This window comes from Cajanus cajan, chromosome 3 (genome assembly GCF_000230855.2).
Source record: "Cajanus cajan strain Asha chromosome 3, NIPB_CcT2T_4, whole genome shotgun sequence".
In the NCBI taxonomy this organism is placed as follows: domain Eukaryota; kingdom Viridiplantae; phylum Streptophyta; class Magnoliopsida; order Fabales; family Fabaceae; genus Cajanus; species Cajanus cajan.
Window position 1 is genome coordinate 7,808,633 of NC_138519.1, and position 13,228 is coordinate 7,821,860.

Sequence of the window (13,228 nt, forward strand, 5' to 3'; positions counted from 1 at the left end):
GGAACCAGCATGTCCTTTGGCTGCCAAAAAGCTGCGAATCCAAGCCGTAAGATACTTAGTGGTTGGCGGCGACCTTTGTAGACTTCTCATCTCCACTTCTCAAGTTCATCTATTCAAAGCAGGCTGACTATGTTTTAAGGGAAGTCCATGAAGGAATTTGTGGTTCTCATTCGGGTGGAAGAACATTAGCAGCCAAGGTGCTAAGAGCAGGCTATTATTGGCCGACTCTCAAATCTGATTGCATGGAGTTCGTCAAACGATGTATCCAATGTCAAAAGCATGGCAACCTTATTCACGCCTCGACTGAAGAATTACGTAGCATCAGCTTGCCTTGGCCATTTGCATTTTGGGGGATGGACATTCTTGGACCATTTCCCTTGCCAAAGGGCAATGCAAGTTTCTCTTGGTTGCCATTAACTACTTCACGAAGTGGATTGAAGCCGAACCACTTGCTACAATCACGACAAGTATGGTTCAGAAGTTCCTATGGAGAAACATCATCACATGATTCGGCATCCCACACGCCATCATAACAGATAATGGTCTCCAATTTGTAGATCAAAAGTTGAACAAGTTCATTCACAATTTGGGTATTCGGCACCAATTTACTTCGGTAGATCATCCTTAATCAAATAGACAGGCGAAGGTGGCAAACAAGGTGATCCTCACGAAGCTAAATAAGCGCTTGGGTGACGCCAAAGGAGCTTGGGCTGAAGAATTATTGGAAGTACTATGGGCTTATCAATGCACCTCTCGATCCACCACGAAGGAAACTCCCTTCCGGTTGACGTACGAAACCGATGCCATGATCCCGGTCGAGTTGGGAGAACCTTCCTTCCGTCGGATACACTTTGATCAAAATTCTAATGACACATCCCTTCGGGCTAAAATCGATATGGTTGAGGAGCTATGCAACAAGGCTCAAATCATGGCAGAGGCTTGCAAACAGCGAATGACCTGAAGGTTCAACTCCACCCTCACCAAAAGGGAGTTTAAGGAAGGAGATTTGGTATGGAGAGTCCAAGGAACGGCCAGGCAAAATTTGTGCGTAGGAAAATTGGTAGCCAACTGGGATGGCCCATTTAGAATTCGTCATAACCTTCACAATGGAGCATACAAGCTCGAAGAGCTTTCGGGAAAAATCAACCCCAGAACCTGGAATTCGACCCACTTGAAGATGTATTTTAGTTAGAAATTTTCATTGTAATGAAAAAAGATGTATATACATGGGTGCACTCTTTTCCTTGATCGGTCTTTTCTCCCCTTATAAAAATGTGAAAAAGGGTTTTGGCCGACAAGGTTTTTAATGAGGCACCAATTAATAAAGTTCAAATTCGCTCTCGTTCAGCACTAGTGCTCTTAATTGATTGCTTGAATGTCAACTTAAAAGGCTTCCCTCCCGAGCTACCCACTCGGCCAAGGACGTGCCTTCGAATTTTGCAAAAAAGGCTTCCCTCTCGAGTCACCTGCTCGGCCAAGGACGTGCCTTCGGATTCTCTTAAAAAGCTTCCCTCCCGAGCTACCCACTCGACCAAGGACGTGCCTTCGGATTTTGCCAAAAAGGCTTCCCTCTTGAGTCACCTGCTCGGCCAAGGACGTGCCTTCGGATTCTCCTAAAAGGCTTCCCTCCCGAGCTACCCACTCGGCCAAGGACGTGCTTACGGATGTTGTTAAAAAGACTTCCCTCCCGAGTCACCTGCTCGACCAAGGACGTGCCTTCGGATTCTCTCAAAAGGCTTCCCTCTCGAGTCACCCACTCGGCCAAGGATGTGCCTTCGGATTCCCTCAAAAGGCTTCCCTCCCGAGATACCCACTCGGCCAAGGACGTGCCTTCAGATTCTCTTAAAAGGCTTCCCTCCCAAGCTACCCACTTGGCCAAGGACGTGCCTTCAGATTTTGATAAAAAGGCTTCCCTCCTAAGTCACCCGCTCAGCCGAGGACGTGCCTTCGGATTCTCTTAAAAGGCTTCCCTCTCGAGCTATCCACTTGGTTAAGGACGTGCCTTCGGATTTTGCCAAAAAAGCTTCCCTCCCGAGTCACCTGCTCGGCTAAGGACGTGCCTTCAAATTCTCTCAAAAGGCATCCCTCCCGGGTCACCCGCTCAGCCAATAACGTGCCTTCTGATGTTGTCAAAAAGGCTTCCCTCCCGAGTCACATGCTCGGCCAATGACGTGCCTTCGGATTTTCTCAAAAGGCTTCCCTCCCGAGCTACCCACTCGGCTAAGGACGTACCTTTGGATTTTGCCAAAAAAGCTTCCTTCCCGAGTCACCCGCTCGGCCAAGGACGTGCCTTCAGATTCTCTCAAAAGGCTTTCTTCCTGAGTCACCTGCTCGATCAAGGACGTGCCTTCGGCAACAGTTAGGGTTACATCATTTAATCAAGTTACATCAAGTTCAAATTCATGTATGAAGCATTTATAAATATGAAAATAAATTCAATCAACTCTCGTCGTTCAATAAGAAAAGCAACATTGCTCGATTAACAAAGTCATGCTTCATTTCAAAAGGCTCTATCGGCCTAGCAGTACAGGTAATAATCAAAACGGCCTCTAACGGCTAAAAAAGGAACTAAACTAAAAGCAAAAAAATAGGCTCTACCAGCCTAAGCATACATATAGCAAGACCTACTCTTCCTGGTTCCCAGCATCTTCCTCCTCTTGATTGTCCTCGGCGTCTACATCATCCTTGGTGTTGGCACGAGTCTCCCCCTCGGTCGTCAGCTTGGGAGCAGTGCTCGGCACGCCAACGTCAAGATTGGCCCCCTCCGACATGTCCCCGAATGGCATGAAGGACACTTGATAAAAATCTTGGCCCATGTCAAATTCAAAGTTCTCCTGGAATCGACCGAAATACCTTGCTTGTCGAACGGCATGATGGAATCCGGCTTCATGTTGTGCAACAATGCGCTCCTTTGCTTGTTCCCTCAATTGGTCAAGCTCGGCTTTGGCCTCCTCTAGTCGGCACTGTTCCTCGGTAAACACATTTTGAAGATCCAACCGAAGCGTGTCATTCTCGCACTTTATCCGATTCAATTCGGCAACGAGGTCTTAGTTCTTTGACATTAAATCCTCTAAGGTCGAGAGGGCTTCAGCAGTGGCCTTGTCGGCCTTTTCAACCCTTTGCTTCAAGTGAACTAGCTCGCCGACCGGTTCCCTAGCAAGATGATGGGCGAGCACCAATAACCACGCTTGCACCTCACAAAAATACTTTCACTTGGATACAGTGTCCAACCGATCCAAGTACTCCCGACCAAGATTCAACACAGCATCCGGCCAAATCAAGCTGTCGGCAGAAACATCTTTACTCAAAAATGCCCGAGACATCAATGTGGGGGGCACCACAATGGTGTTTCCTGTCGGTGAAGGCACTACGGGTTGCTTCAATTTTTTAGGCTTGTCACCCGAAAAAACCCTACCTTGAAGTTCTTGTATGAAGAAGTGAAACTATCTAACAACTTCGATCACCTATTCGACTCAAAGACACCCATTTAGCCAAGTCGGTCGGCCTCGACGAGTAGAAAGACAGAAATAAAAGAGGTGAGGGCTTGATGTTGAGACATCGACACAGGTGGTCGAAAGCATATATTTGAGCCCAGCTGTTTGGGTGTAGCTGAGTCGGGGCCACGTTCAACACCCTTAGCACTCCCATAATAAACTCATTGAATGGTAGCTTCACCTTCAAGTCTTAGAATAAACAGTCATAGACATAGAAGGAATCCATGTTCGAAGCATGCTTCCCTAGACATACCAAGTCGGGGTTTGGAAAAGCATTATTCCTGCAATGCCTGAACGCCTATTGGGTAAGGATCCTCCTCGAAATTAAAGGTTAGACAGTTAGTATACCCGAGATGTGATCATCGACACGTCTCGGTAACGAGAGTAGTACGATGTCACCTCTCCATTCACCCACTCGAAATCAGGAACTGTGGAAGGCCCGTACTTTTGCCGACTGGAAACCCATCTTGACTTCTGAACCACTAGGTTCCCGCTAGTGGATGTCTCGTCCGAACTTCTCCCATTGTTTGCAAGTCGATCGGCCTGGTCGGATAATATCTCCACAATAGAAGAGCTTCTCGAGCTACTGGAAGACGAACCCTGCACGGATGACTCGAGTCGAGGAGTACTGGTCGAAGAGTGGTCGGACCCTAAAGCCATGACACGTACCGCAAAAAGTTTACTGGTCGCTTGAGCTCGATCAGTCTCGGAATCACCCAATTGCTAAAATCACTCACTCGGTCTCAAAAGGTTCGCGTGGGGGGCTCTACCATCTTCGCTTATTTATAGACATAAGAATGGGCGGGAAATTCAAACTTAGACAATCTTAGCCGTTAGATCAGTGAGATCCGACGGTACAGATCAAGTGACTCTTCAACTCAACCATTCAGAATGTCAACCGACGCAACCGTTAGGGAATGACGTTGCGGAATCTTACCATTATTGCCTTTGGATTCATTTCTCTCTCCAAGGCTGGCGGGCAAGTGTACGGGTTAGGCCACTCGGCCATACCCTTCGGCACATCATTCGGCAAATACGGCCGAATGGCTCGCACCACCCACTCGTCCTTTTCATCCACATCAGCTCGGTCGACGGCCAGCATGACAATATCATGACGGAGTGGCCGAAAGACAATCCAGATCCAGTAGACACGAGATGAGACGCCTCGGCTCAACAAAGTGTTTCTGGTTCCTGACATCCGTTCGACATTGATAACAACCAAAAGGACTTAAAGAGCAGTTTAGGGACCACATAACCATCTCCAGCTAATTGACTAAGGGATAATTTTGTATACGTACTAATTAACGGCGTTACCTAATTTGGTAATCCTAGTACAAAGCCCAAGAAGGACAGGGTCCATTAGTGTCAATATAAATAGTTCACATCTCGAGGTAACGTCACTGTTCATTAATTACTATAGATATTCGTGTTTGTCCTGACTTGAGCGTCAGAGTGCTTTTTGTAGGTACCCTCCCTCTCGCTGAAATATTCGCTTGGAGCTCTCGTTCAGCCTAGAGACTACCAGAAAATTACTAGTGTACCATCCGGACAGGTAAAACAACTCAACTAAAAATTAACGTTGACATTTCAAAAAATTCTAACATGAAGCACTTCACAAATGCCTCACGAGTGAGGCTGAAACTTTTTTTTCCAAAATAATAATATTTTATTGCATAATTTATTTTACAATAATTTTGACAAATATTTAATAATTTTAAATTATATTTTATGTATATATAAATATTTACAATTACAGAAAAAAAACCTTTGTTACTCCATCTCGCTAGCTACTGCCAGCGGTCTCAGGCCACTCTTGTAGTTGTTGATCCCGTCGTAGATCACCTCTGCCTAATATATTTCTAGCCATTAAATTTTTAATTATTACATCCAACGATTCTAAATTATGGTTCATTCATATATATACCACTTAACCAAACACAACACTTTAAATCCACAAAATTCAGTGCCATACCAGCAGTGTTTTAAAACTCGGACCGACCCGGCCGGTCGGACCGGTTGGACCGGGAACCGGTGGTCCAGCCGGTTCGAATCTGAAGTTGGATCGGTTATGCAGTCGATCCGTTTCAAACCGGATTGAACCGGTCAATTTTCCGGTTCAACCGGTGAACCGGTGGGTCAAACCGGTTCAACCACTTTTTTTTCTTATTTTTTTAAAAAAATTTTAAGGGACTATAAATCACAAAAATAATAATGAAAATTGAATCTCTTAATGAAAAAGCAAGGAGTCTTATTAAATATAACAATGACTACTTGTTCTAATATATTTATTTGCAATATATACAACTTAAATAACTTTTATAGTATATTATTAATTTTAAATTATATATTTAATAATGCAATATCTATGTAAATATTACATATATTATTTTGTGATATTAATTGCAAGCATATTATATATGTACATATTATTTATATTTTTAATTTGTATTAATATACCGTTTAACATGTAATTTTTTTAATGTATTTTTTTACAAAATAAAAATAAAAATAATTTTAAATAAGATAGAAAAATTGAAATTTAAAATAAGATATGGATTTATTAAAATTTATAAGTATAAAATATATTTAATATAAATATTTTTTAATAAAAATCGAGTCATGCGGTTCAACTAGTGACCCACCGGTTCAACCTTTGACCTATTGACCCAGTACCTTAACCGGTTCGATGACCGGTCCGGTTTTTAAAACTATGCTTACCAGTAAGCTTTCCACATTTCAAGATCATTCATCCAGTTTGTTTGTCTGATGGCTTGTTTGGGCCTCTCATTCTGAGTTCTGGTTTGACTTTCTTTGTCGGGTCATTGTTGGGCTTGTCAGCAATAGGTGGCTGGCTATCATTGTAAAATAATTTTTATGATAAACTTTCGAAGTTTATAATTACATTTAACAATATTATGTTTGATATGAAACACATACAGTCACACGACACACATATAATGGACAATGTATTATATGACGTGTAAGTATATATATATTTAAATGCAACCCTACAAATGTTTGATATATAAAAAGTGTTATTATAAATATAATATATATTAGATTAATTTAATATGTAATTATATATAATTTTAGTATTAATTTTAATAAAATTTAATAATATATATTATGTATTATTATTATACATACACTTTTTAACAATATATTAACTTATATTTATGAAGAGAGATCCTTTTATTCCAGGAGCAAGTCTACCTAGACTTATTCCGTTCAATAACCCATATTCTACATTAAATTTCAACAATTCAACCATTCAATTTAAAGTTCTTAATGCATAGATCAAATCTGTAAATTTTTAGAAAAATTGAAAATTATTTGATACTTTATTTTATTAATTCAAATTGACGGATAATCATAAAATCATTTTATACATTGATTCGAATTAATGAAACGAAGTATCAAATAATTTCAAATTTTCTAGAAATTTGCAGATTTAATCTATGCATTAAGAACTTTAAATTGAACGGTTGGATCGTTGAAATTTGATGTAGAACATGAGTTATTGAACGGAATAAGTTTATATATACTTACTCTTGAAGTAAAAAAATCCCTCCTCTATATTTATAATATAAGTAAAAATAATTTTTAATAATAAATATAGTGTCATATATGATATACGTCATTATATATGATAAGTTTTTTAGTGTATATAAAGTAAAAAGTATATTTATATACGAAGGCCACTAGTGTATATGAAACAAATTCAAACTTAATGCCCATTTATTGTATGTGTATGACGTAAGTCCCCATTTAATCCTCACATTAATGTACATTTATTTGGTCCCAAGAAATGTGCATTTAAAAGATATTACATAATATTGCACTTAGAACATTAGTTATTGTGATTTAATAAATAACTAAAGGACAATGTATTTATTATTATATGTAGTAGTACTAATTATTAGAGTTTTAAATTTGGAGAGAGTTTTGTGACTTATTTCGTATCCGAAAAAGATTTTTGTATTTTTTTTATGGATGATACATCTAGTTAATTTAGAAGTCATGAAACTAAAGAGAGATGTAAGTACCACCTTTGGTTTAAGAGTTAATCACTCAATTAACTAAGATTATGTTTGGTATAAGTAGTTAAGAAATTAGTTAAAAATTAAAACATTATTGAAAGTTTAAAAACTAACTAATGGTTGAAAGTTAGTAGTCGAAAGTTATATTAAGCTTGATCATTATTGAATTATAAGTATATGGTAAAATAAGAAATATTAGTAATATTATCTTAATACTTTAATTCTAATATTTTTTTTTTATTATTAACTAAAATTTATTGAAGACACAAATCTTAACGAGTCACATCATATTTAATGAGTTTCTTTTCAGATTTATTGATAATCTATCAAATTTTATGATTTCTAATAAATTTTATAAAACAATAGAGAATGTTGAAAGAGAGTGTGAGGATCAAAATTTGTATGTATTGTTTAAATCAAAGGTCATTAACATAAGTTCTTAATAAATGGAGTATTTATATCATAATTTATATAAATTTTAATTTAATTAATTCTATTGATAAAGTATATTTATTGGTATTTATGATTTTATTTTTTAATTAATTTTAAACTGTTCTAACTTTTATTTATAGATAAAATATTTTAATTATATTTTTAATTTCAATTATATATTTTTCATATTGTATATTATACTATTTATCTTATATTATACATTTTTTAAAATATTTTAATGATGTTTAAAATAAAGTCAAAATGATAAATAGACATTATTCTTTCATCATATTAATTAATATAAAGGTTAAAACATGTTGAGTATAATTTTAAAATTAAAATAATAAATAATATAATTTCTAAAATAAACAATGTAATATAAAAATATTTAAAAGTAATAAAATTAAACTTATCATTAATCAATATCAATATCTTGAAGCATAATTTTGAATTAATAATAAAATAAATATTGTAAATAGCATAATAGTTAAAATAAAAAGTACAATATAATTTTCTTAAAATAAAAATAAAATACTTATCTTTCAATGTCTTTTATATAATAATAATAATAAGGTAAAAATAAAAGAACCCTATCTTATGTAAAATAGAGTTAAAATAATAAAAATCTATCTTATGACTAGAAGAAAAGAAAATATATATAATAAAATCTACTGTTAGGGTAAAAATAATAATAAATATTTTCACCCTTAGTTGTTGGTTCAATTTTTCTACTTCCAACCTATACATTTATAGTGTTTGCAAGTTTAATTTTTATAAACTTGATTTAAATAAATACTTAGTCCTATAATATAATTTTTTATTTTGATTCTTTTAATTTTTGATTATTTTCATTTTAATTCTCTTACTTTTTTTTAGTTACTATATAATTTTCTCCTTTTCTCTTTAATCTCCATAACTTTTTATTTTAACCTCGCAAAACAAACCGAATCTAACGAAAGAGATGTTAATAAAACATTAGTTATATATATATATATAAGGACAAATTTTAAAATTAAAAATAAAATAAAACGACTTTATATATATATATATTAAAGAACTAGTACAAAATCATGTAAGCAAATAAATTATTATTTGATGTTCACATGGGTTGTTGACTGCAAAGTACTAATTATATACATGAAAACAACCGTTCTTTTAAATAGTTCAGCACTTTGGGCCACTCAACCTTCGACGTGAAAACCCCAAATTATGGGAATTTGCCAATACGTGGAGAAGAAAGTGCAACTCTTTCCCTCATTTTCTATTATATTGTACATCCTGCTATGTAATGTATGTTTTTGTAAGATTAATTTATGAAAGTTATTTTATTTATTTATATAATTTCACTTCTTTTTATTTATTTATAATTTTTATATTTATCATTATTCATTTTTTAGTCTCTATATAATTTAAGATATACCTCTTTAATTCTTATATTTATTTATTTTTTAATTTTTAAGTTATTATCATAAATTTTTTGTAATACTATCTTTTTTGTACTTATTTGGTACATGTGTTTAATTTTGTGAAGGTATAAAAAACAAAAATGTTTTAACAATGAGTGTTTTAAATGAGGGTAGAAAAGATGAATGAAACATTGATGAATCTAATAATTTAAGTTAATTCTAATAAAATAAATTCAACATAAGATACACAAAGTTGATGTATGATGTTGAATTAATATTTCTATCATATCATTACGTCAACATAAAATAGACAATGTTATAAGAAAAGAAAAAAAATGACAAGGACTAAAAAAATTAAAGTACTATAAATATAAGGTAAAAAATATATCTTAAACTATATGAACCAAAAAAGATTGAAAGAAATAAATATAGAAACTAAAATGTCTATTTTAAATTATAAGGATTAAAAGGTAAAATAAGTCAAATTATATGAACTAAAAAATATTTTAACTATTTATAAACTAACTAAAAACTTATAAGTTATAGGTTAGGATTTAAAGATATTGAAGTTTATAAATTAATTAATTAAAAAAAAATATTTGATAAAAAATTGTTAATTAATAAACTAGTTGATTAATGTAAAATACATATTTATTTATTTGATAATAATAATGGAAAAATAGTATGATAAACAAAAACTTCTAAAATTAAAAAGTAAAAATAATTTTCAAATAAATTAATAAAGATAAAAAAAATAGAAGAAAATTAACAAATTATAAATTATAAACTATTTTGATTAACTTAAAAAATAAGTTATAAACTCTTAAAACAATTTCATAGTAAACTTATTTTGATACAAAAACACACTCATAATTAATATTCTTCTATATAAAGCCTTTTTCTTCCCCTATTCCTTCCTACTTCAACTTACTCAAATAGTAGTGATCCTTGTTCCTAACTTTTGCAAGTTTTTGTGAACACTATCAAAAATGGTGATATTTTTGGTCTTGCTACTTGTTTGGCTTCCTAGTGGCAGCTATGGCCAAGAAGCTGGTGTTGGTGGCTGGGGGGCTGCACGTGCCACATTCTATGGTGGCCAAGACGCTTCTGGGACATTAGGTAATTCAATTCTCACTTTCCATGACTTCAAAACCTAATTTCCTAACATATTACCACTCAAAGCACAAGTTTTAACAAACATATGTACATATTCGATTTTCAACCTTTTTTTCTCTAAAAAAAAATTATACTTCACCTAACTTTTTTTTTTAAGGCTAAATTGTATTTTTGGTATAATTACTTTATTTTTATTTGTTTATGAATTCGGTCTTTTTATTTAAAATAAAGATATTTAATCATTTTATTTTAAAAATATGAAATTTTGGTTGTATCATTAATTTGATGTTTGTTCATCGTGAATTTTTGAGTGATGGACATATAAGAATAAAAATTAAAAAATATCATGAAAATTTTTTTGTATATATTTTTTTACAAGTGATTGATATTTATTTTATTAATTAATAAAAATATTATTTACATATTTTTATAATTTTTATTTATAAATATTACATTACTAAATATCAGATCACTTAAATATGAGTAAACGTTAAAACTTAACAATTAATATATGACAATTTGATTAGAAGGTCAAAATTTCATATTGTTAAGATTAGAGAGACTAAATATTTCTATTTTAAAATAAAAAAGACTAAAATTATAAATTAATGAAAATAGAAGGAAAAAAGGTGCAATTTAACATTATTTCTCATATATATATATATAAATACTTGTTTTGCTTTTCTTTTATGAAAAACAAGTTGTTGAATTTTTTTAAAGATTTTCAAAATAAGTGTTGTTTTTATTACAATGTTTGTTTGACTTAAATTCTTTTTAAAGAAAGATAATTGTTTTTAAAAAAATAAGTCAAATAACACTGCCTTAAATTCTATTTTTGTTAATTAAACCAATATTCCATTGACTATGTGACGAGCATTCGTGAAAATGTTTGAAATTAATCCTTTTGTGTGTTTGCTTCTAACATTTTTCCATGCACGTGAAAATATTAGGAGGAGCATGCGGATACGGAAACTCGGTTTTCCAAGACTATGGAGTGCTCACAACAGCATTAAGCACTGCACTTTTCAACAATGGTTTCACTTGTGGTGCATGTTTCCAAATAGTTTGCCACAATGACCCTAAGTGGTGCATCCCTGGAGCAGCCCCTATCACCGTCACTGCAACAAACTTTTGTCCCCCAAATGACTCCTTATCCAACGGCCCTGGCTGGTGCAACCCCCCACTTCAACATTTTGATCTATCACAGCCAGCTTTCACCAAAATTGCTCTATACAGATCTGGAGTTGTTCCTGTGCTCTACAGAAGGTAATCAATCATCATTTTCACGAAGGCTTCAAGGAATTAATTGTTTGATTTAATATATTATATATACTTTTTATTTAATGGTCATGTTAGTGTCATTTTTAAGTTAATTATCATAAAAGTTAACAAATATGTATGTTTTATTTAATGTACATCAGTATAAAATTGTTTTATACAATGAAAGTCTATGTTTTTTGTGTGCAATGGCGACCATGATGTTATAACTTATAATTTGGTGGATACTATCTCAATCTCATCACAAGTCGACCTTGGCGTGGCATTTTCTACATTTAATTATTACTGGAAACTAGCATTTACAGCTTCCACATTTTTTGGCAAAATTGATGCAACTATTCTTGGAGTTTAGTTTCGAGACATGTAGTTAATGAATATGAACAAAATATTTTTGTTCTAACATGGTTAGTTGTTTGTTGGAGGGTGACGTGTGTGAGGAGGGGAGGGATAAGGTTCACCATGAATGGCAATCCATACTTCAACATGGTGTTGGTAGCGAATGTGGGAGGTGCAGGAGATGTGAAAGCAGTGTCAATAAAAGGTTCATCAACTGGGTGGCAACCAATGTCAAGAAACTGGGGTCAGAATTGGCAAAGCAACACATATTTCGTTGGCCAGAGCCTCTCCTTTGTAGTCACAACTAGTGATGGTCGATCATTGACCAATTTCAATGTTGTACCTGCGAATTGGAAATTTGGACAGAGTTTTGTTGGTCGTCAGTTTTGAGTTGACTTCTTTGTCTCTGTCTGTATGTAACCATTGACAAAAGTTGACGTGGGTGCTTTGAGCACGATTGTAAGATTGATTATAGATAATAAATGAAGTGCATGCATATTTGATAGTATCTCATTGTGTGAAGTTCGAAGCTAGCTAGCATTTGTTTTACATTTTTTGTTGTTGCGGTTTTTACTTTCCAGTTAATGCACATAAATACTGGTATATATATATTATGACAAACAGACATAAACAAGTAAAGACAAATCTCTTTAGCATTAACAATTGACAAACAGACAAAAACATTTTGTTTGTCTATTTAATAACCATGTTATTTAGAATGAAGTATTTATTAATAACAAATTTGACTGATTACTCTTTATGTCTTCTTTTTTAACTAATTTTTTTCATCTACAATATTTGAACCTACTACCTAAACCTTACTTAACACTGTGTTTAATTTAAAAGAAAGAAAGCAACATAGGAGGAAAGTGAGAGAAAGTCACTCTTTAGTGTAGTTTGATATGTAACCAAAAGAGAATTATAAAGAGGAGGAAGAAGATTTTAAGAATTTGTTTTGTTTTTACAAACATATGAAGTCATGCCAAGAATGTAGTACATACACATATATAAGATAATTATTCAATCATTAAATTATAATTTTATATTAACTTATATTATTATGTCAAATTTTATTAAATTGAACAATAATATAAAAGTAATCAAAGTATTTTTATTTTAGTATATT

General features: G+C 33.4%; 2 protein-coding genes across 2 annotated transcripts; both read left to right on the forward strand.

Moving 5' to 3' along the window:
* Positions 1 to 242: 242 nt before the first annotated feature.
* On the forward strand, positions 243 to 961 carry LOC145956008 (uncharacterized). The gene is made up of 2 exons (XM_083071563.1): positions 243 to 467; positions 641 to 961. The coding sequence occupies exons 1-2, from the start codon at positions 243 to 245 to the stop codon at positions 959 to 961; spliced, it is 546 nt and encodes a 181-aa protein (XP_082927689.1).
* Positions 962 to 9,813: 8,852 nt separating this feature from the next.
* On the forward strand, positions 9,814 to 12,610 carry LOC109814129 (expansin-A10). The gene is made up of 3 exons (XM_020378480.3): positions 9,814 to 10,491; positions 11,439 to 11,754; positions 12,189 to 12,610. Exons 1-3 carry the CDS (start codon positions 10,362 to 10,364, stop codon positions 12,490 to 12,492), a joined length of 750 nt encoding a protein of 249 aa, XP_020234069.2. The 5' UTR covers positions 9,814 to 10,361; the 3' UTR covers positions 12,493 to 12,610.
* Positions 12,611 to 13,228: the final 618 nt, after the last annotated feature.

Excerpts from the sequence above, each read along its gene's own strand:
- LOC109814129 (XM_020378480.3), top strand. The coding sequence starts at position 10,362 with ATGGTGATATTTTTGGTCTTGCTACTTGTTTGGCTTCCTAGTGGCAGC. Across the intron at positions 10,492-11,438 it reads AGACGCTTCTGGGACATTAG|GAGGAGCATGCGGATACGGA; the intron begins GTAATTCAATTC and ends TGAAAATATTAG. Across the intron at positions 11,755-12,188 it reads GTTCCTGTGCTCTACAGAAG|GGTGACGTGTGTGAGGAGGG; the intron begins GTAATCAATCAT and ends TGTTTGTTGGAG.
- LOC145956008 (XM_083071563.1), top strand. The coding sequence starts at position 243 with ATGGAGTTCGTCAAACGATGTATCCAATGTCAAAAGCATGGCAACCTT. Across the intron at positions 468-640 it reads ACTTGCTACAATCACGACAA|GCGAAGGTGGCAAACAAGGT; the intron begins GTATGGTTCAGA and ends TCAAATAGACAG.